The sequence below is a fragment of the Nuphar pumila genome, chromosome 3 (assembly GCF_984573655.1).
Source record: "Nuphar pumila chromosome 3, dmNupPumi1.hap1.1, whole genome shotgun sequence".
In the NCBI taxonomy this organism is placed as follows: Eukaryota; Viridiplantae; Streptophyta; class Magnoliopsida; order Nymphaeales; family Nymphaeaceae; genus Nuphar; species Nuphar pumila.
In genome coordinates, this window is record NC_143251.1 from 26,523,861 (window position 1) to 26,548,944 (window position 25,084).

The window sequence follows — 25,084 nt, forward strand, 5'->3', positions numbered from 1 at the left end:
CATGAGGACTTCAACTTTGATATTTGTCTCTATACACTCTTCCAGAAATCCCATCCCCCACCCCCAAAAGAGCACACCTTTCCAAATCCTTTTTTCTCTCAATGACACTTGATTACCTTTTCCATTGAATTCATTTGTAAATGCAGAGAAGTGGGTCACAAGGAAATTATTGAAACTGGTATCTCAAGAACAATTTGAAGAATTTAGTGCTTAGCATGCAAGGGGTTATATTCCAAATGTTGGAAATAGCTACAAATATTGGCCCAGATGTACCATATTGACCAGACACATCTATATAGCTGTGCAAATACAGGTCCAATACATTGTCAGACCCAGACAACCATGCACCTGATTCAGACTTACCATACCCAAAACTTGGATGATAACATACTTAAATGACTTAAATCCAAGACAAATTAATCCAAAGTCCAAACTCATGCTTAAATTTGGAGGATCTAATTTCAGCCTCTTATGACTCCCCTGTTTGTGCCCTATGTTTTGGCCTCTGAGATCTTCTGGTTGAGATAAAGAGACCCAAATCGTTCAGCTGTCATAACAAGTTTGGCTAGGACACGGCAATCCACTTATGAACATTGTCCATTTCTATAGGCCACTAGGTAAAACAACCTAAATTTCGAAACCATCAACTATTCTCACTTTATGAGTGAATTTATTCTGAGCTTCAACCAAATGAACCTTTATCAGAATGCAATGAATTAGTTTATGTATAATTCAGGCCAAATTCCACCTCTTCCAAACCTGCAAGCAGTAAACAGAACCAAATAAGAAAGTGCCGCATATGGGTAGTTTTGCTGTCCTTTCTTCCTCTCCAGGTTCACAAAATCAATCGATAACCATGAGTGCTTCTTAGCAAATTTATTTTGATTATTGAAGCCTATGCCAGCAGGTTGGGAACTGCTGCTCCAGGTGGGGATGAAAAGCTTGTTCCCTGAACCATTTCTTTGCATTTCCTGTAATTCCAGCTTTATGTTCCAGATTTTACTTTTTCAATCATCCTGTTTCACTTCCTTAGACCCCTTCTTTCGTCTTTCTGCTTCCAACTCTTTCTAAACCAACCACGCCCCCCAAGATGCTTCTGTTCATGTGTCAACACCTTAGTTCCCTTTATGCCAGGGAAACTACACTACGTAAACAATCAACTATTGGATTAATATTAAAAGCCACCAAAACATAACATAAATGTACCATTTTCAATTGCACGGAGAAGATTATCGGCAATTTCGACCCCCGGCAGAGCTAAAATCAAATACAATAGAACTGGCACATAGAGATGAGATCGGCATTAACACCACCTCTACCAGCATCAACTTTACATTTCTACATTACGGTTTATTGTACTATAAACTTTTACCAAGTTCAGCCAGTTAAGATTCTGAATTCGTGCTGTATAGAATCAAAAGAACAAGAAAATTAAGTGAATCAAAAGCACAACCATGTATTTGCCTATAGAGACCGAAATTCGAACCAAAAAAGAAAATTTACCCGATCTACAGAGAAGCAAAAACTGTTAATCAATTTTCATGATGGATGCATTGAAAAAAGGAAAAACGAGATTTAAAAGCAAAAGAAAAAAGAATGAAAACAGAAATCAAACGAACTTGCGAACTTGTTACTGGAACTACTTCTACATCCATAGTAGAAACTCGCCAACTTCGATTTCCAGAACCCATCTGTCGAGCTCGAACGATCGGCAGCACCTCACCAACCGGTTGTGGGGGGCGCATGAAACCATCGTGATCGATGAGAGAGATAGAGGAGAGATAAAAGGACGAAGAGGGTGAGCAAGGAGACCCACGCGAGGGGTGACGGCGGCGCCGCCCGCCATGACGACAGCGACGGGCGTCGGCTGTGCGACGAGAAGGACGCCATCGTCGATGCCGTCACCTCGATGATTCTACCAGATTCTCACCTCCATCCTTCCCAGCTCGCCCCTTCTCTCTCTCTCTCGTTTCTCCCACATGGCTTCGGTTCGTGCAGGGATGTTATGCACCCAAGTGTGTGTGTATAGGGACATGGTTTGGTGATAAACAAGGAGGTCCCATTAGAATATAGGTAAGAGTAGAATGGTCCCATTAATATATGGAGCGTCTATAGTTTGTGAAATTTCATACTAAACCCAGGCCTGACCCAAGTTTCGACTATGTTCAGCAATTTTACAATGTTAAAAAGATTAAAAAATATTATTTCGGGTCTAGTTACAAAATAAGGGTTGTTTCAGTCCATTCCTTTCGTGAATGCCCCAAAAACCCTTAAAAAATTTTGATAATGGAATCGCTTCAGCTATAGGAACTGGGTATGGTTTCTCTTATGTGGATCCGATTGAACCCGTACCAACATCTCAAATGAGAGTTGTGTTTGGTCCCACTTGGGTCCGAGCCAAACCCGACGGGTTGACACCCTTAGTTGACATCCGTTATGAGCTTCCCACCTTTTTTTTGTGAAGGCATCGTGTTCTTGCATTTCTTCTTCCTCTAAAGGGGTAATGTTTTTCTTGATGACGAGGAGGAACCTTGGCCGAGAAAATCCCACCTAAGCCCTTAAGAAATCCACCAATTAAAGGCGTCTGCACACACATGGGAGTCGAACCTGGGAAGGAGGGGTCAGCATCTTTATTCTTTTCCCCAGGTTGGCATGCCACTTGGCCGACCAAGGTGGGTGTCTCTAAAGAGTACTGTTATTATAAAAAGAAAAAGAAATAATAATAATAATAATAATAATGTTGTGCGGTGTACAAGTAGTTGAAGGTGAATATGGCTCTCTCACATGAATTGGAGTTTGGTGGTATGGTACTGGCCAATTAGCCTCAAAAAAACACCACTAGCTAGTCTGCTGCCAAGCAACCCACCAGATCATTGCCCAAGAAACAAGCGAGCTACTTCTTCTATGAATCAAAAAACAAATAGAATGTTCGAGGCAATGTTGTCCGAAAAAGGGCTGATTTGGCTTTTTCTAACTAAAATAGTTAGACAATATTTTTTTAGAATTTTAATATTGTGACACGTGTCATTTGCTAGTTAAAGACTAATCGATTCAGTTCATGATCAAAATCGGATAATTCTTGGATCGTTTTGAAAATCGATTCAGAGACAACATTGGTAGGAAGTAGCCTATTGGATCACTACTCATCAAGGAAATTAAATAGGCAAATCTGAATCTTATTTCTGAAAACAAAATAAGATTAGGGATGGCAATGGACCAACCCCGCCCCTGCCCTGTCTCAAAATCTGGACCTCCATCCCCCCACGGGTTTGGATTTTAACCTCCATCCCCATTTCATGTCCTCCATTCCCTGTCCAAACAGGGGCGAGGTGGGGCGGGGCGGGGCCCCATTTCCCCTCTGTTCATTGCCATTCCTTAGAAGGATTGGGGATGGGATGGGACAGGGCGGGTGGGGCAAGTCGGGGATCGGGACAGGGCAGGTGGGACAAGGCAGGGATCAGGACGGGGTGGGTGAAAGCGTAAGTCCATCCCTGCCTCCATCCCCATTTCATGTCCTTCATCCCCAGTTCAAACAGAGCGAGGCGGGGTGGAGCTCCATTTTCCCCAGGTCCACTGCTATCCCTAAATAAGATCTACACCAGTCTAATAATTAAAAAAACTTATATGCATATGGGAACGTTTCATAGCATATCTTCAATCTCCTTTTTGTGTGCTCCAAACACTGTGACAAGATTTTGCCATAAGGGCTCTACGATGACCGTATTTCAAAATTAACCCGTGAGAATGGCTCTTTGATGCTCAGTGTAGGGACCTCAAGGGTTTACCAACGGGAGCCTGTCAATTTGCGATCGGTGTATTCTTAGCATAACCAAGCTGCTACAAATTTTAAAATGACAAAATAATGGTAACCTATGACTAATTTAAATTTTTAGTTTTCTAGCATTGTTTAAGCAAAAACAACAAAAGTAAATTAAAATATAAAAATAATAAATTTTTTCTCAAGATATAACCGATTTAAACATAAATATGCTTGTTAAACTGCTAATATCATGATATCTTGAAAATATTGCACTATATTGGCTGTTTAAAATGCAGCAAACAAGCCCCAAAGAGGTTTGGCGCAGAGGGATGGGGCCTAGTTCTCTAGGCAGGCGGTCTAGGTTCAAAACCCATGGGTGTCACAAGTATGGCAACTCCCTGGGGACAAGGGGTCAGCTCACAGAGTTTTACACTACCCCTACAGTGATCGTAACTATGCAGGCAAAGTCAGCACAACCAGGTTTCTGATCTTGGGGTTGGTTTCTTCGTGTAAATATAAAAAAAAAAAAGCAACAAACAATATTGTATTTTTTTATGATATTTTCAAAATATCACTGACATTTGTCATAAGAGGCGAACTCTTAAGGGAATCAACATATTGGCAACACACCAATGTGATTGTCTCACTGATTAACTTACTAATGATGCACCAAAACCACCATTCGTTGAGTTGAACATGAAAAGTGATGTGATCCCAAATTTAGTAGACCCAAATCCAACTCTTAAGGTCTAGAAGTTGCAAACGGATATCTTTCAAGTTGCCCAAGATCCGTTACTCAAGTTCCACTTATTGCAACCTAAGTCACCTCAACTACACAGCCACCTCAGCATGTGGGACCCATTAGGCACCCCCTCATAAATATTAAGTGGGACCCACTTGGGCACCCCCTCTAGAAGCATCAAAGAAGGGCATGTAGGCCCCACCTCTTGGCGCTACCCAAGGAAGTCGTGTAGATCTCCTTGGGCCTCCCTCCTTGAAATTTTAAATGTGCCTTGTGTGTTGGGGCTCATTAGTGCATTGGGGAGGTATTTTCCTAAGTTAGAGTAGGCTTTACTTAAAGTAATTTTGCTCCGTAAAATATGAAATTGCTTGGATTATTGTAATATCTTTATTGAGGTTCCTTTGTCCTATAAAAGGGGATTCATTTTTGGATTTGAGAATATAAAATATTAAATCAAGATTTGGTTCTCTCTCGCTTAAGAACTCGCCCTTCCTTGGGACATTTTCTCTTTTCTCTTTCTTCTATCCCTTGGCCTCTAAGCCCTCTTCCCTCTTTCATAACCCTCATGACTCGCTCACCCTCTCTTAGGGCTCATCCAGTTCATGTAAGGTGGTATCAGTCATTCCAAGGCCTGAAACTTACCTAAGTATTAAGTAAAATCACACTCTACTTAATATTCGTGTGTACTCGACTAACCTTCACGAAGGACTCCATCCACTCATGTCGTGTATGTGGTTGTTGAGCATTCCTAGACAAACCAGAGTCATAATCAGCCTTACGACACTCTACCCAAACCATGTAAGTCTTTAGGACTCATTTTCCTAACCCTCTTTAAGCCTAAACCTCTCTTAAACACAAAACAGAAAACAACATTTTGTTGTGATTTTCTAAAAATCACCTAACTTAAAAATAATGTATCTTCTACTTTGTATCTAGTCCAAACTTGCAAAATTAGCCTCAAACATCCCTACATGTCTTTAACCAACCCACCAAAAATTGAATCATAATTCTTCTTCGTTAAGCATAATTAAATCTCGCACCAAAACCTGTTTTGCTTAAAACTCAATCCTAAAACAGACCTAACTCAAACTTGTGTCTTCACTTTGCTGAATTTTAAAACTCGAATCAAATCGACCCAGACCCTCTTTAACTTGTCCCTAGCCTAATCCTATTTTCTGTAAACTTTTTTTATTTTCATACTAAGCGAAATAATTTTCTCTCTCATGGTCTATCAAAAACCAAACAGAATCTAGTTCTCAAATAAACCTAGAACTTTCCATAATTTTATCTCTGCAACCTCGAATCCACTGAACCTAAAATTTTAACCCAAGCTTCATCGACGTGTCCCATAGTGACAAACGTTAAAAATGGCAAAATCTCATTTTTCAAAAACATGTTAGAATTTTAATTTTTTTTATAAATCTCATGTTTTTTGGCAAAATCTTGGTAATAAAAAATAAATTTTTATAATAAAATATTAATAAAATTTATTTACAAATAAAAATACATGTTTTTTATGATAAATAATCATTTAAAACATAAATATCGCATTTAAATCATGAAATTTATGTTTTTCATAAATCTCATGATATTTGAAAAATCTCACAAGAAATTGTCATTTTAAACTTTCAGGTAATTTCTCACGATATTATCACAAGATTTTCAAAAATCTTGCGATATTTGTCACTATGATGTGTCCTAAGCCACATCCTAATTTCTTAGCATTTAACGTGTTGTATTTTAGGAGAACTTAATTTTTCTTTGAACTATGTCAGGACCATACCTGAATAGGTTTAATAAACTTAACCTTGACTTGGCCAAACCTAACCCAAGTCTTCCTAAACCTTAGAAACTGAACATAAGCCTACCATAATGCATCAACTAGTATTAGAGCAACGTTCCTATGGCACCCAAAAAAAACCAAGACCAAAACTCTGAGTTGACCCATGAAGTTTTCACCCAATTCACAGTGGATACAACTTTCAAAATTGACGATGTTGAAACCCGAATGATCACCTTAGAAACTAGCATATCAATCCTAACCCAGATGGTCCAGCAACTCAATACCATCATCCAAGATGCCACCTATTTAACATTAGAGGTGGAGGCAGCAGCAATCACGAGAAGCGTGATAAAAATGAATAGAAAGAAGAAAGGGTGAGTGACTCTATCTTTGGAAGACACTCAGAAGATCAAGGATTCGGATCAAAAACCAAAAACTTGGACCTCTCCCCTTTTGCATCCTGTGAAAATTCTTTTTCCTGTTTTTTAGAGAAAAAATCCCCATGATTAGTTGTATAAGTCCAAGCAATACTATGTAAATCAAGGAATACCCTACGAAAATAAGTTAGGATGTGTTATTGCTTATTTCGAAGGTGAAGCAATCTGGTAGCACTGTTGGCGTGAGCAACGCTATGAAACCTCGTCTTTGATAGAGTTTGAAAGAGAACTCTTGAAAAAGTTTGGACCCTCTCCATATATGAATCACAATGTGGAGATAAAGAACTTAAGGCAAAAATGGCCTATTCATGGCTATCAAGCCGAGTTCGAGGACTTGAGCACCATGTGTGGTGTAACACACCAAAATTTTAACCTCAAAATATGGATTTTTTTTCTAATATATAATAATGCAATGGTTTTACCAACGAATAAGTTTCAATTGTATTAAACACTAGACGGCTTGCCTGAGCGCAAGTTCGAGCGTGTCTTAGCCTCCTAGTACCAAATCTAATTTAAAATCACCATTATCAAATCGATTATCAAATTAAATAACTCATTAACAATATTGCCTTAACTGAATTAAGTTCTAAAGAGTTAGCCTACGCATGCACTGGCGTTTAATAGCTTCTTAGAACAAAGTTCGAGAAAGGGTATTAAATTGACAAAAACTTGTTTTTAATTATGCTTGAAAAATACTAATTTAAAATTGGTTAAACATTTTTGACGTATTATAGGTATTTAAATGCATCACATCAAACCATTAGATTAAATTAAATAATTCATCATATGAATAAAGTTCACATATCCAATATTAAACTTTAAAAATTCAAATAATAAAATAAACAATTCATATCTTCAAGATTCTCAATTCATTGATTCACAGAGCACCCCAACAACCATTAATCAAGTCTCAGTAGGCTACACATTAATCAAGCACATATACGCAGTATTAAGCATCCATGTAACCAACATGAATTTAAAGTAAGAATATGATAATCATAACAATTCATTTCAGTTGCACATTAACAGAACATATCATTAATTTACACAGAAACAATAACATATGAATGCTTTGGGTAAATATGATATGAATGCTAATGCATAATTAAGAAGTGTTTCTAATCACTAATGCATTATTTTCACTTGATTATAAAACCCCATTGGGTACATGTGGGTATAACACAAAATAGTCTACACCACTCGAGTGTTTATTATGCTTATGTATTTTAATTTTGCTCGAGTGACTGACTCAGGCGAATCTACTAGAAGCGGTCTCAGACCGAGAGAAGCTTTTCTAGCTGGTTGCAGCCTCAAAAAATGATTGATCCTATACTTCTGCTGAAGGAAGGACGTACTGCCTAAGACTTAAGATTGGTAGTCAAGGTCCCCTAACTCCTCTGGACCTGGGGACCATCCGAGTTATTGTCACTCGTAACATATTTAACAAATTCATGGGTCCAAAAAGTTTGTATTGTCTACCCTCTCCAAGGTAGACATAGGAATTTCGGTTCAGCATACCCTTGTGAGGCATACCCAAAATCCAAAAGGGTTATCTTCATTAGGTCATAGGTCAATGCAGTTATCACAGAGGAATAACCAATTATATCAATTCAAGCCTAGTTTTTATTTGAAATCTCATATCGCACATGCAATATAATATGCATGCATAACCCTGTATGCACCTCATAAGCACATTGCATGTTATCTAGTTATATGCATAATGACATTACATGCACATCATAAATACATGCAGTGGGACATAAACATATATCAAACATTAAATGAGCATGCATCTATAATCTCATGCAAATTTAACCTTGTCAGATGCTAAACAACATAACATAAAAGCATGTAAAATTTTTGTATTGCATGATATAAATATTATTAGAATCATGTACTGATCTCTGATAATTACTATGTCTATTTGGTTCACTTCTGCAACAAAACCTTGTCTTATTGGTCTACTTTCAAAACCGGGACACTGAAATTACTAGAGTTCCAACTCAGAACTGCAGGGACAAAATTTTAGCAGTCAATGTAAATTTTGTCACGGATAAACCACAGTGCTTTAAGAACTAGTTTTTTTACAGTAGATGCATTGATATGTTATCCAAATATAGCCATAAATGTTGCATTAATCAAAGTTTAAATCAAGGAGAAATAAATATTTTATGAAACTTTTTTTTTTAGGACAGACTTGTCTGATTCAGTCCCTTTAAAGAAGCCTGAACCAATAAATTTATAGAAAAATAAAAAATTTATAAAAAATATTGTAAATAGATGGATATGTTTGAAACAATCTCCTATAGAGATCATATACAAAATAGATTCCAGTTGTGAATTAAAATTTATGGCAGCCTATTCAAATTCTTGGGCAGGTTGTGCTTAAGAAATTTTCATATTTATGAGCCAAATTACATGTTTTTTAGCTCATAGAACGTAATGAATTTGTGCATCAAATTTTTATTAGAGGTTCATCAACATGTAAACTAACATATATAAAATTTTGAGCTATAATTATAGTATAAATCAAGAGAAATAAAATTTACATTATAGTATAGTTTAATACAAAATTTTTGTCAGGACACAAATTTTGTTCTGACTTTTGGAGGACATATTTTCTCATCCAAACTCGAACAAAGCCAAAAATTCTCCTAGGACTTTTCCAATGAGTCTGAAAAGTTTTTCTAAAATTTAAATTTTTTTTGCCAAAATGTTTGGGCATACAATAAAGTTCTTGAAAAGTGTTTGAACTCGTGAACTCAAGACATCATGCTATTTTCATTAACGACCATATATATTTCATATTTTTACAAAATAAACCACAAGCATAATTTTCATTATTTGATTCATCATAATACGATCAATAACAGTCATCGACATAATTTCATGCTACATATGAAATAATCTTACACATGGAATCAAATATGAAACATACAAGAAATAGTTTATTTTAAGAATAAGCAATCACACGTTGAAATATGTATTAAAAAATAGAAATTAACTCTGAATCGAATATGAATCATACACATGTGTATCAGATCTATTAATACATGAATCTCACTACAAAATACAACTACATAGACCCTTAAAATTTGTTTTAAAAAAAAACAACCCTAAATCTCCCAAAATTGATTTAAGGTTTATCTTTCTTTTTTTAATATTAATTCAATAAGTCTCATAAATATTAATTTAAAAACGGTTTTCTCATATTGATCATGTTGAATACACATCCATCATAGATTTAGAATATCAAACATGAAATTGATTCCATAAAAATATATTGAAATCTCTTCAAAACCAATTTTTTTTAAAAATAGTTTTTGGAAAACCAGTTCTATTAAGAAACTGGTAATATTAGCCACATCCATATGATTGGTTTATATGCATGTGTTGATGAACATGTATGGATGATCCACAACATATACATGCATCCCAAATACTCATACACATGCTAGAGTATGTGTACCCACCTAAAAAAGGCAAAAAAAATATGATATTGAATATTGAAACATGATTTCAGCAAGGTAGCGGGTTTTTTTTCTTCGATGCACACCATATACCAATATGTGTAGCTCCAATAGAGGCTGAACCAGCCCTGAACCAGGCCTCCTAAGGGGCGTGGGCTAGGAAGGAAGAAGGAGGAAAAAGAAAAAGAAGAGAGAATTTAAAGAGAGAAAAGAGAGATCTAGGCAAAATCAACTCTTGCAAACTAAATTGAACCTCGTAATTGCATCTGCCCTTTAAAAATTATCCTCCAGAAGGTTATCTTGACAAAAAGGTCAATTCAGGCGAAAACTCGATTTACCGTACGACTTGATGAGATCTTTTATGCCCCCTCTTCTATTGTGAGGAGTTGGGTCTTAACCAACTTTTAATTTGGCTAAAAATCAACCGTACATTTGGCTGACCTATTCAAAGTCACCCCACCAGTCCAAAATCCTTAATCCTAGTCATAAATCGTCGTGTAAGTGTCACATGGAGGCCCAATGTTTCTGGCTAAGGTCTATTTTGGAAATATGGCTCCCATTATTTGAAATTTATCATTACATATTCGTAAAACCGTAAAGTCCACAATATTTGCAATAATTCAAAATATATCCCTTTTCAGTGTATCATGCAATAACAAGTTTAACCAAAATGTAATGCCACCTTAATCAGTCAAATGCTGCTATCGCAAATATAAATGGCTTAAAATTATATTCAAAAACACCTTGTTTGAAGGTGGTTTTAATCGTTTAAATGCTGCCAATGCTAATATAAATGGTTTAAAGTTACATTCAAAACACACACACATGTATGCATTCATGTATGTATGTATCCATACACACACAATTCTCATATTTAAGAAACAATTTTGTTAATATATCATGAGTTTTTTCCTTAAGAAAATCCTGATGGCTCAATAGAACACAACTCTTAATATGGCGCCCATGATTCCAATAATGCAAAAGGTATATTCAACATTAAGGTCCCCCATCCACTATAAAGAATTTCAGTGGTAGAAACAAATATTATAGACTTACTATATACAATATTGACCCTATCTACTGCAGCTACTGTGGCATTTCTCAATTGTAGACTTACTGTGGTATTTGATTTAATAATTATAAAAAAATTACAAGTATTGCATCCTTTCCTCCTTAAAAGAATTTCCTTCCCAAAATTCGATATAAAAATTACTCGAACAAGTGAGGTATTTTTCTCACATGCTAGCATCTAGTTCACATGTGCATTCTCTATGATCCTTCAAAACGATCTAGAAACTCTAAACTCAATCTCCAAAAAAACTGGTCAAGATAATACAACATTCTTTTTCCGGCATAGAACACTTGATTGGTCTTAACCCACCTTGATAGGAGCATTCATGAGAAGTCTCAAGGAAGAAATACACATCGAGCTCATGACTCTAGACTCTCAAACCTTGGAGGAGTGCTTTGTGAAAGTACGAATTGTAGAGGAGGGTGTCAAGCACAAATCCATCCACATAAAGCGGCCGATGCGACCCCCTGATAGGTCAGGATCTCACACCCAAGTCAAGGAGGAGGGTGCCAAACGCAAATTTAGACTCACTGTCAAGACTAAATTTGGTAGTAGATCTCAAATGTAAGATCGACGTAGCAAGAGATTATTCTACAATTGTGATGAGAAGTGGGGCATGTGCCATAAATGCAAGGCCCTTAAGATATATGTGGTTGAAGAAAGTGAAGAGGGAGCAAGTAAGGATGAAAGGATCCCAACTTTTGAAGAATTGAACTAAAAAATGGATCATGTCCATGGAATCTCTCTCCATGTCCTCTTCGGAGTTCCGATTCTCATTTTCATGCATGTGATGGGAAGGTTATACTAGCTGCAAGTGGAGGAGTTGGTTGACACCGGATGTACTCACAACTTTGTGAGGGATCAGTTGTGAAGTGTATGAATAACCCTTGTTCAAGGTTGTGGTGGGTAATGGCAACCGGCTTCCATGTGTGAATGTATGCCCGAATGTGGATCTTGTGATGCAAAGATTCAAGTTCAAGGTGGACCTATATGTGCTTCCTATCAAAGGGGTTGACGTGGTCCTGGGATGAGTTGGCTTAGATCCCTAGGCAAGGTCCATTAAAACTTCAGAAAGATGAAAATGAAATTCAAGGATGGTAGGACTTTACATCTCAAGGCTCATAGGCTTAAAGGGAGTGACAAAATAGGCTCGGAGGTGAATTTTAAGATATTTACAGTGACTCAGGTGGCCTTGTTGTGTATGGTGCAAGTTACTAAGCAAACAAGAAAGGAAGAAGAAGAAGAGGTCCCTCATGAACTCCATGAAGTTCTAAAGGAGTTTGAGGATGTGTTCGCGGAATCGACCTCCATCATATCACCGTTATTCTGAGCACAAGGCCCGTGAACATTAGACCCTATCGGTATGCTCATTCTCAAAAGGATGAGATAAAGATATTGATCCAGGAAATGTTTGATAGTAGGGTGATTCACCCTAGTTTTAACCCCTATTCTTCACTGATCTTGTTGGTGAGAAAGAAGGATCATACTTGGTCATTTGAGTTTATTATCATGCTCTCAATGTAGTAACATTGAAAGACAAACACCTCGTACCAATTATTGATGAGTTATTGAATGAGTTGCATGGGGCACGGGTATTTACAAAGATTGATCTTAGAGTCAGATATCACCAAATCTGGATGTCAATGGAGGATATACTGAAAATGGCATTTATGACTTATGATAGCCAATTTAAGTTCTTAGTCATGCCTTTTGGATTGATGAATACCCTTAGTCACCTTCTAAAGGGTGATGAACGATATATTCTGAACCATGCTTAGAAAGTGTCATCATTTTCTTCAATGACATACTCGGAAGGAGCATCGGAAACATGTTAGGGTCATTTGACGAACCCTAAAAGTGCATCAATTTGTGGCCAAATGGTCTAAGTACAACTTCAAACAACTTTGTGTGTCATACCTTGGCTACATAGTAGATGATAACAGAATAAGTGCGGACCCCGAGAAGGTTGAAGCCATGGTCTCTTGGCCTAAACAAAACTCCATCAAGGCCTTGAGAGGGTTCTTTGGTCTTACCGGTTACTATAGGCAGTTTGTACGGATATACAAGATCATTGTTGTCTCATTGCGATATTAAAAAAGAATGCATTCTCGTAGTCAAGTGGAATCGATCTTGTTTTCAAGAAGCTCGAGCAAACCATATGCAAAGTCCCTTCTCAACTTCTCAAAGGAGCTCGTTCTAGAAACTGACACTTGTGACATCAAGATCAGAGCAGCGTTGATGCAAGAAGGCCATTCCTTGGTTTTTCTTAACAAGAGTTTCGTGAATCGAGCAAAGACATTATCAACATATAAAAAAGAGACGCTTGCTATCATCCTAGCCCTCCAAAAAAATGCCATATCTCCTTGGCAAGCACTTCATGGTCTGCACCAACCACAAGAGTTTGAAATATCTCATGGAACAACGGATCACGTCTCCACTCAAACACAAGTGGGTTGCAAAGATGATGGGGTGTGATTTTGAGATCCAATATAAGAAGGGGCCCAAAAACTGAGTTGTTGATGCTCTCTCGACGAATGGAGGAAGCTCAAATTGAAGCAAGAGGAGAAGGATTTTTGCCTAAGAGACTGAGGAAAAACTCAAGGGAGAAAGGATGATGTGATCCCAAATTCTGTAGACCCAAATCCAACTCCTAGGGTTCAAAAGTTGCAAATGGATCTCCTGTAAAGTGCTCCAGATTCGTTACCCAAACTTTACTTATTGCAAGCCATGTAGCCACCTTAGCATGTGGGACCCCCTTGGGTGACCCCTCATAAATATCAAGTGGGACCCACTTGGGCACCCCCCTCTAGAAGCATCCAAAAGGGGTGTGTGGGCCCCTCCTCTTAGCATCACCCAAGGGCATTCAAGCCCCTTAAAGGCAATTGTGTGTACCTCCTTGGGCCTCTTTCCTTGAAATTCCTAATGAGTCTTGCGTGTTGGGCCTCTTTCCTTGGAATTCCTAATGAGTCTTGCGTGTTGGGCCTCATTAGTGCATTGGGGAGGTGTTTTCCTAAGTTAGAGTATAATTTACCTAAGTAGAGATTTTGCTTTGCTAATTATGAAATTGCTTGAGTTGTTGTAATGCCTTTATTAGGTTCCCTTGGTCCATAAAAGGAGACTCGTTTTTGTATTTAAGAATATGAAATATTGAATCAATATTTGACTCCCCCTCTCTCAAGAACTTGACCTCCCTTGGGACGTTTTCTCTTTTAATTCTCTTCTACCCCTTGGCCCATAGGCCCTCTTCCCTCCTTCCTTATCCCTACCTGCCTTGACTCGTTCACCTTGTCATAGAGCTCATCTGGTTTGTGTAAGGTGGTAGCAGCCCTTCCAAGGTCTGGAACTTAATTTTGTGTTAAGTAGAATCACACTCTACTTAGTACTCGTGTGGACTACACCAACCTTCACAAAATACTCCATATGCTTGTGTCATACCAGACTTATCCCCAGCCTTAAGACTCTACCCAAACTATGTAAGTCTTTAGGGTCAATTTTCCCAACCCTCTCTAAGTTTAAACCTCTCTTAAACCCAACGTCTTGTTGATGTGAGTTCCTGAAAATCACCTAACCTAAAAATAACATATCTCCTAATTCATACCTAGTTCAGATCTTCAAAATTAAACCCAAACACCCCTGTGTATCCTTATTCAACCCACCAAAAATCGGTTCATAATTGTTTCATGTTAAGGAGAATTAAATCTAGTACCAAAACCTATTCTGCCAGTCTTGAAAAAGACCTGACCCAAACTTGTGTTCTAATTTTGCCGAATTTTAAAACTTAAACCAAATTGACCGAGACTCTCAAATTTTACCCAAACCCTCTTTAATTTATCTCTAGCCTAATCCTATTTTCTGTGAATTTTTTATTTTTATTCTGAGAGAAATAATTCTCGCTCACCGAACAAAATCTAGTTCCCAAATAAACTCAGAACTTTGCATAATTTTATCTTTGCAACTGCGAATCCACTTAACTTAAAATTTTAATCCAAACTTCATTGACGTGTCCTAAGCCACTTCCTAATTTTTCAGCATTTATTGTATTGTATTTTAAGAGAACCTGGTTTTTCTTTGAACCCTGTCAGAACCATACCCGAATATGTTTAATAAGCTTGACCTTGACTTGACCAAACCTAACCCAAGCCAACCTAAACCCTAAAAACTGAACCTAGGTCTATCGAAACACATAAAAAAGAAGGGATATTTTGATGTGATAATTAGTTAATTACTTGTTGCTTTGTTGGTACGTAACTATAAACTAAAGTAGGCTCTTTTTCATATAAAAAAACCATGGACAAAGGACAAGAAATTTCGAAAGAAGTTACGAACTTATAATAACCTTTGAATGAAAAGCTACCAACTTATAATAATCAATGTCTTTTATGCGCTTGGCAATAAAAATAGAAATGAATTAAAAGCCAGGAATTGGTCAAGACTGAAGCTGTTTGAATGATATAATAAAAGCCCTTATATTGCAAAAAGTCACTATCTAGCTAGTTGTTAGAACGTGGGTGGCAATAAGAGGGAAATATTAGCAGTTCACCATAACCAATACCATCTAACATGATTCAAGCAGTCCCATCTTAGTATCTTGGTGATGAGGGACGGGGCCTAGCTCCAAAAAAAATGAGGGTACTATCCAAGAAAAAGAAATGGATTATTCTTGAGGATGAGTGGCTTTCAGCTTTCTTTAAATAAGGTTTTTTTTATCAAGTGTGTATGTCATTAAGCAAAGCAGCTAGAGGACAATTTAGTGTAAGAACTCATTGCTCAGAAAACAAAACCTGGTTGCACGTCATTTTCAAGTCGACATTGGCAAGTGATACAGAAATAGACAAGCAAAAGCACCAACAGTGCCTTGTTCATGTGACTGATTCAATTGACGACTCGTTTCTTACAAAATTGGATGAAATTTGAGATAGCTAGAGTTAATTATCATGGATTCTTTCTTAGTTTACTTTGATTGGTACTTGTTTTTCTAACATGTATGGTAGTAGCGCAAATAGAAGGCTGGCATAAATCGGCGACCACTTTAAAGAGAATGTTTGTTGAGAAATTAACTCTTAGGACCCATTTGTGACGTTTATTGGAGAGAAAAAAGTCCAAACCATACACGTTAAGGATTGACTCTGCCGTTAACTTTTGTTAATTGCATTTCATTTCATTCTTTTATTCAATCATTATTCACGCCTATCAGAAGTCTCTCTCTCTCTCTCTCTCTCTCTCTCTCTCTCTCTCTCTCTCTCTCTCTCTCTCTATATATATATATATATATATATATATATATATATATATATATATATATATATATATATATATATATATATATATTCAAACTTGGGTGGGGTCTTCGACAAAGATGTCCTCTGTCTCCTTTACTCTTCAACGTCATCTCTGAAGGCCTTGTGGTTTTGGTTAAAAGGGCAGTGGAGCGTGGTCTACTTGAGCCATTCGGTATACAGGAGTGCTCGAGTCATATCCTGACCTACGCCAATGACATAATTATCTTTGAAAGGGCTTCAATCCAACAAATGTTAAGATTCAAGCTGGTCATTTTTTTCCTATCGATGTCAGGTTTATCTATAAACTACGATAAGTGTTGTATGTCCATGGTAAATGCTCCTCCGTCGATGTTGGTCATGGGCCAACGGATATTCGGTTGCACGGTATCGGATAACTCCTTTTCTTATCTGGGTCTGCCTCTTCAGATCAGCCGTGTCACAACGGCAGCCTGGATCGCAACTTTTCAAAGGGTTCATAATAAAATATCGGCATGGCAAGCCTCCTACCTTTCAATCGTTGGTAGACTGACTTTCATCAAAAACGTTCTAAATGCTATGCCAGAATTTGTTATGTTTATGTTCCTGATGCGTTGGGGGTTAGTAAGAAGCTCTCTCGGATAATGGCGAACTTTATGTGGTCTGGGCGAGGTTCCAACAACAAGCGACACCTGATTGGGTGGGACACCCTTAGGCTTCCCCTATATGGATGGGTTGGGAATCAAGGATCCCAGATTGAGGAGTATGATGCTTGTCGTGAAGCAGAGCTGGTTTGCGCACCAACCTGGGTCCCCGTGTGCAAGTGTTCTTCTAGCTAATAGGGGGGGTAGAATCGTTGGTTGGAGCCACGCGCGTGAGTCAGCAAACAATGTCAAAGCTTCGATGAACATGGATCCAAGCTTGATTTGCAGTTCTTTCAAATAATGGCAATGTTGACTAGCAATCCCAATTCTTCGAACGCGCCTTTGCTCTGAACGGATCTTTCCGCTCAAAAGAATGCTACCTCGCTCTCCTTCCTTCAGGGGTGGACCGGTTCCTGATGAGCCTTATTTGAAGCAAGGGACCGACTCCTCGATCACGCTTCCTGGCATGGCTCATCTTACACAATCGGGTGCAGACTAACAACTTCCTCAAATCCATCGGATTTCATCTTCCAAGTAAATGTGTATTGTGCAAGGTGACCGAAGAATCTGTGTTTCACCTTTTTGAGGAGTGCCCTATTTTTTCAAAACATCTTTAAGGTCACCTGGAATAAGCCTGTGGTCAGCGTGCGCCAGGAATCATTCGCCATCGACTTGTTGTGGGGTCCTCAACCAGTTCGCCATTGCAACAAATGCCAGATTATTTGACGAACTTAGCTTCTTTCGTCCTAGTGGGCCGTTTGGATGACCCGCAACAACACCATTTTTTGGCATATTCGGACTGTTTTCAATAAACTAGTGAATCTTATTTTGGCAAACATGTACGCCATTCTGCGCATCATCCTTCCTGATCTTCAGCACAATCTTCCACCATGGCCCCCTCCAAATCCAGGGTCATGCTCGTCGATTAATTGCATTTTGTATCTTGTTTTTCTTTTTTGAGCTTCTTGGCATGTCTTGGGCCTTTTTGTCTTTCCAGCAGGTTCAATGTTGGTTGAACCTGTTGATGGTTATAGTCTCTCTCTCTCTCTCTCTCTCTCTCTCTCTCTCTCTCTCTCTCTCTCTCTCTCTCTCTCTCAGGCAGGGGAAGCCCCCAACCAGAAAACCCTTGCCTAAGATACCGAAACTTTAACCAATCCAGCCACCACAATGCAGAACCATTTATAGTCGTTTCTCTCAGAGCCACTAGTTGGTTTTCAACTCTGAAATACTGAGCAACATCCGATGCAAGAAACAAACAAGCTTCCAAAATTCAGAACGAATAACAAATGCATGTATCCGATGCTTTGAAATGTGAAAAGAGGTGATATTTGCTCCTCAAAAGAATGAATGAATTAAACAGCAGAGAAGTTCAACAGAAGCCTCCAATGATCAAAAAGATCAATTAATCTCGTTCTAAAGAGAGTGGGGGTGCATCTGGTGGCTCCTCAGGTGGTGGGGGAGGCGACCCAAAATCAAGGACTGGGTATACACCAGGTGGCCTTTCCTGAGGCTGGATTGACAACAACTGTGTTGAATTCCCCACTGCATCCGCCCATCCATAATGTGGTTCAGCCCTTCAATGAAACATTAAGAAAAATTGACATTAGAAGCAAATAAAAGAAAAAATTACTGTTCTTGGTAATGCAAGATTATTATATCTTACTCATAGTAGGTTTCCTCCTCCACTACAATATCCCAACTTTCCCCAGTTGTACTCCTACCATATTTATGCACTTTCCTGCTAAAAAAATCGAGGTGCAGCAATAGCAAATCATAGATGTGAACAGATGAACGAGTATGATGCACCTAATTCTGAAATTAGGGGCTAATTTCCAACATAAAGAAAGACAATCAAAATCCAACTTTAGAAAACTTGATGCTAAGTTTATCAAGAATGAATTATTATACAAGATCAGTATATGGTTTTACATATGAAAACCTTATCATATCAATGTTGTTTACTGCCTAGTCACAGTAATGACTTCGAGAGTTTGTCTTCAAGCATTTTACACCAATACGTGTAGGTGCTAAATAGAGGAATGCACGGTTTCAAAATATATTTACTGTTCCAAGTAGGTTGGCATTTTGGTCAAAATCAGGATATTATGGACGACTTTTGGTGTCAGACTATCTTGTTCCAACCAAGTATGTTAAGGAGAGAGGCATTCAGCACAAGATAGCTAAAGTAACATCATTCTTTCTAAGTTCTAGTTTGGGAAAGGAAAAATCAGGAGAATACTCGGGAAGCACTCTATGCTTTTGTGCTTCAATGCTGAAAAGCATTGCTAAATTTCCATCTGGGCCATGATGGAGTTCGACACTCATCACACTACGTAGCTAAAGTGTGGTTAGCATATCTGCTTGGGCTGGGCAAAGGACCCAGCCGTGCAGGCCCAAGCTGATGATCCCTACCCTTGCTGATAGGATCTAGAGGCTTAGATTAGAGGATTTGAAAGGAATTTGGTGGAAATGGTGAGAATACAGGAGTTGGCTAGCTACAAGAGGTTAATTGAGATGGAGTGAAGGCTAACGAAGTTCAGTCTCCTAAGTACTGGTGAAAGACCAGGGATCAAGTGCCTAATTTTCGCCCATTAGAGGTGAGGATCCTTAAGAGAGAAAGAGATCAATTTGACTATGATTCCAAAGATATAAGAGCCATCACCTATTTATAGAGTGGTGTGGCTATGTACATGGAATTTGGATATCAAAACTTCTAATAGATCCAATCCAACAAGTATCAAAACCAAAAAATAAGCAAACCCAATTACAAGTACTTGCAACCCAACCCAGTTACAAAGCAATGCCCATAAACCGACCACTCATCCTCTCGGAAGTGTGTACGAATCACCTGCTGACTTGGTAATTGATGCATTGCACACTACATAAGAAAAAACAATCTAGAAGATGAGGAAAAGGACATATAGAAGATAGGCCCAATGAAGAAGCAATAAGACATCTGTCATGGAGGCCCTAGGTGTAATGCAAATATGCAAAATGCAGTGGGAAGAAAACCAAAAATTGAATTGATGTTTACAAGTTCTCTGTGTACCAATCGACTGTGGTAGAGTTTTGTCTTACAGAAGAACCCTTTTGGATGTAAAAAGAACTTGACCAAATTTGATCATGTGATAATGAATGATTTTTTCTCGATCATTTCAAACTTCACTTATTCCTTTAGAACAGTGAAATATCAAAATCTACTTACAGCAAAATCATTACAAACACAATACAAGACTGATATTCAAGGAACAAAAGCAAGAAAGACAAGAGTATGTTGGTAGATTGAATAAATAAAAAAGGTACCTTCAATTGCAAAAAATGTTTGTTGAAACCTTTAGAATACCAAGACGAGTCTATACAGAGTTACACATTTTTCAGAAGAAAAACAAAAGAATCATCAGTCCATACCCATTTCCAAAGTGTTCTTCTCCCCATGTCCTTGACCATCCTAGAAAAAAAGTAGTTTGTGAGTGATTTATCATCTATGAAATGGTCTACACAAGAAAATAAAAAATCTACAATCTTTCAAGCCAAATCCCAGAGAACCTGCGAATAACTTTTGATATAAAGGCACATCACTCATTTGATAATGGATAGCCATCAAGAAATATAATGCTGAAATGACAGTGTGCTCTCAAAACCTCAATAGAATGATGTTCTAGAGAGTAGTAATTTAATCCAACAATGGTTTTCCCCAAGGAAGAAACACATCAAGAAAACAAACTTAGATTCTATTGAGACACAACTCAGTCATTTAATCCATGAGGCACATGTAATGTGGAACATGACACCTTTTTCTTCATAGGAACACCAAAGACAATAAGATGTTAAAATAGTTTTCATATATGAAAGTTTTGAATTTGCAAGTTAGAAACTTCTGCTTGTAAACTGCACAAAAGCATGACACCAAAGGGAGATGGGAGAATGCATTCAAGTGCTTACAATAGTCTAGTTCACAATTTTCTATGTCAATTTAATGTGGAAAACAATGTGGTATCATAGTGTATCGTCTGATACGCTATGATACATATCATATCCATTAGGTTTTTTGATATAGTACATGCTTGTATGTCGATAGGGTTGCGCATAATAGAGCACCAAGATAATGGTTAATATTTGGTTTGGAACTAGATAGAACCAAATTCAATTAATTGGATGCAACAAAACGGGGAAAAAAAGAAAGAGGAAGAGTATGTGCATAACATAAGGAGAAGAAAAGATAGCAATTAGATGTCAAGAATGTCTTTCTAAATAGTGAATTGGAAAAAAAGTTTTACATGGAGCTGCCTCAGGGGAATTATTGATGAGAGAAGAATATGCAGGTTAAAGAAAGCTTTATATAGCTTGAAGCAAGCCCCTAGAGTATGGTTTGACAAGTTCAGGTCAGTTGTAAGATTGGGCTTCAAGCATAGCTTTCATGATCCTGCTCTATTTGTGACTTCCTCCATTAGAGGATAATGCATATTTTTGTATATATAAATGATATGATCATTATTAGGGGTAATACAGTTATGATTGAGAATGTAAGGTCTTGATTGACAAGAAGTTTTGAGATGAAGTATTTGGGTAAATTGAATAATTTTCTGAGACTTGAGGTTGTATACTAAAAAACAGGCTACTTCTTGACCTAACATATGTATACAGCATATTTGATTAACAAACACGGCTAGTTGAGGATAAAAAGCAAGTGGATACTCCTATGGAAGCCAACTACAAATTGAAGCATTCAAATGGTAAACTTCTTGATGATCCTACAATGTACATGCAGTTGGTAGGGAGCTTGATTTACTTGACTATCTTCAGACTAGATATTACCTTTGTAATGCATGTGGTGAGCCAAGTCATGAGTGCCCCTAGATCCTCTCACTTGGCGACAACATTGAGGATCATTAGTTATATTAAAGGCACTATGCGGTATGCCTTATGCTTTTATGCTTCGTTTGTGTTAGAATTCAAGGCTTATTGTGATGTAGTTTTGAAGGGGTATCATAGGACATGCACTCCCCCAATGGATTTTGCATATTCTTAGATAACTCTTTCATATCATGGATTTAGTTTTCAAAGGCGGTAGGCGGTGCAACTGGGCCACCAATTCAGCCCAAACCTGTTTTAGCAAGGTTCGGGCATGAATCGGCTAGGAATCGCCAACTCGGCATGGACTCAGCAACTCACCGAGTCAGTCTTGAATCGTCCGATTCAGGACTGATACATTGCCAATCGGTTCTGACCCGATTCACCTAGTTGAACCGAGATTTGTATCGGCTCATTCTGAGACAAACCGATTTTAAAGTATATATTGTATAAAAATGGGATCGACTCCCTTCTTCCCCTCTCCATTTTCCTGCCCGCTTCAGTGTCCAGAGACTCCAGATGAACCCTAGCTCTCTGCCGGCGACACCATCGACTGCCACTGCTTGCGACCGCTGATGACTGCCAATGACCACCAGCGTTGTCGACAACCGGTCTCTCTCTCTCTCTCTCTCTCTCTCTCTCTCTCTCTCTCTCTCTCTCTCTCTCTCTCTCTCTCTCTCTCTCTCTCTCTCTCTCTCTGCGAGGTGAGCCATCGAGCCTAGAAGGTCCTCTCTCTCTCTCTCTCTGAAGTGAGGTCCTCACTGTTGGGGGTTCCTCTCTGCGAGACGAGCTAAGGCTCTCAGCCTTTCTCTTTCTCTCTCGCATTGAAGCCATTTTTTTCCCATACTGTTGGGGGTTCCTCTTTGCGAGGCGAGATGAGGTTCTCTCTTTTTCTCTCTCGCTGAAGCGAGGCCCTCACTCTCGCCAAAGCCATTTCTTTTTCCTTTTCCATATTGTTTGGGGTTCCTCTCTGTGTGCAGTGTGGGATTGTGTGGAGTGTGGACAACAAATAAACCTCACATTTAAGAGTTTTTCGCCTTTCTTTTCTTTGTAATTATTAAGTATGCACTATGCAAGTTGCAGTTTAGGGGTTTATTGACTTATTCTATTATGTTATGCATTAATTGCATTTTATGATTTTCAATTTTTAGTGCATAATGCTGTTAGAAATTATTAGAACTTAGAAAGGTAGTGATTACTAGTTTACTTGTTTTATTTCTACCTGTGTAGCTTAATTATTTATATTCATTTCACAATCTTCATTATTGTTCTTATGAATGTGCAGCTATGAAGCTTATTTATTTTTTATGCAGATATTTTACAATTTTTTTTCTTTGATGCTTTGATTTAGTAAATTTTTTGCTTGGAGTTTTATTATTTGCATTCACACTGTAGAAAATATAGTGTTATATTCAATATTTAAAGTATTATTAAAAAAACACTAAAAAAATTTAGGTTCTAACCCAGCCGAGTTACCAAGTTGACCTGCGAGTCAAGGGTCGGGTGATCCGAGTCTGAGCCACGGGTTTGCCAACTATGGCTGGCATTTCTTTTGCATGTAAAAAAAATAAGAGAACAAATTATATATAAATTATGCACACACACACACACTATATATATATATATATATATATATATATATATATATATATATATATATATATATATATATATATATATATATATATATATATATATATATATATATAACTCAATCAGTCAAACAAATTATATATGAATCACACACACACACACACATATATATAAATGAAACAGACAAACACAAAATATATATAATATACATATTATAATAACTAAAATACAGAATATATAATATATAATTGAAACACAAGATTATCAGTTATATATATATATATATGAAAAACATAAACTATAAAAAAAAAAGGAAAAAGGAAAAGCAGGAAGAAAAAAAAAAAGGAAAAAAGAAGGAAAAACAAGAAAAAAAAAGGAAAAAAGAAAAGGGAAGAAGGAAAAAAGGTGGGGAAGAGAAGAAGAAAACCGAGAGGGATGGAGAGAGCAAACACACACACACACACACACACACACACACACACACACACACACACACACACACACAGAGAGCTACACCCTTCCCCATTTATACTTTCCCCTGACACAATTGACCAGGTGGTCAACCAAGTAAAAAAAGGCAACTGTCCTTAAGCCTAGTGGGTAACAACCTAAGTGGTAAAAAAGGGCCCTACCATCCAAACTCAAAAGCCCAAGCGGTGGGGCTGTGCGTAAGTTCCCAGGCTGCCTTTGACAACTAAGATCATGGAAGAGCAAAATGCAACAAGAATCAAACTTTCCACAACTGAGGCAGAATATCAAGCTATGACTCATGTCTGGTCACTGCAGAGATTGTGATTGCGATGGTTGTTGGAGGATATGAGTCTTAAGATTGATAACAGAACTTTTTTGCATTGTGACAATCATAGCACAATTTATATAGCTAAGAATCTTGAGTTGCACAAGGACTAAGCACATTGAGATAGAATATCACTGTACTTGTAGAGCTTACTTGGAGGGAATTATTTCTGTCATACATTGTAACCACTAGTCAAATTGTAGATTGTTTTACCAAAAGTTTAACCTTGAAGACATTTCAACCATTCCCTTTCAAACTTGGAATGATTGTGTTTTCATCATCCCAAGTTTGAAGGGGGGTGTTGAGGAATGTAATATGTATATTACTAGAGTCTTTGCTACCCTTCTCTTCTTGTACATCATTATTTAGAAGGGTATTCTTGTACTTTATCAAGTTATGTAGTAAACTATTTTTGACTTTTGTCTAAAGAGAGGTTGACCCCTATATATTGTTGCAGCTAGTGTTTTTAAAATCGTGCCTTGAGACGCAAGGCATAGGCTTCTTTGCCTCGAGGCACATGCATAAAGCACAATATAGGGTGAAGTATATGCCTCATAAGCCTGGAGGTGCACATTTGCCCTGAGGTGTGTCTCAAGCTTGAGGTGCACGTCTCACAATCTCACACAAAAGTAGGGGTGGCAATCGGGTCGGGTCGGTGGGTCAAAATACCTCAACACGAAC

The 25,084-nt window shown here is 37.8% G+C and overlaps 1 protein-coding gene across 2 annotated transcripts in view; it reads right to left on the minus strand.

The window, feature by feature from the left end:
- Positions 1 to 18,407: 18,407 nt before the first annotated feature.
- LOC149842378 (protein EARLY STARVATION 1, chloroplastic-like) overlaps positions 18,408 to 25,084 on the minus strand; it is a 34,954-nt gene continuing 28,277 nt past the window's right edge. Inside the window, exons 9-11 of one of the 2 annotated variants that reach the window (XM_089999110.1) lie at positions 20,572 to 20,611; positions 18,827 to 18,901; positions 18,408 to 18,737 (exon numbers count right to left, since the gene is read on the minus strand). In XM_089999110.1, the coding sequence (XP_089855236.1) occupies positions 18,566 to 18,737; positions 18,827 to 18,901; positions 20,572 to 20,611 (287 nt within the window). In that variant the 3' untranslated portion in view covers positions 18,408 to 18,565. Of the gene's footprint in view, positions 18,738 to 18,826; positions 18,905 to 20,571; positions 20,612 to 25,084 lie in introns of both variants that reach the window. The other variant, XM_089999108.1, reaches the window with a different exon arrangement.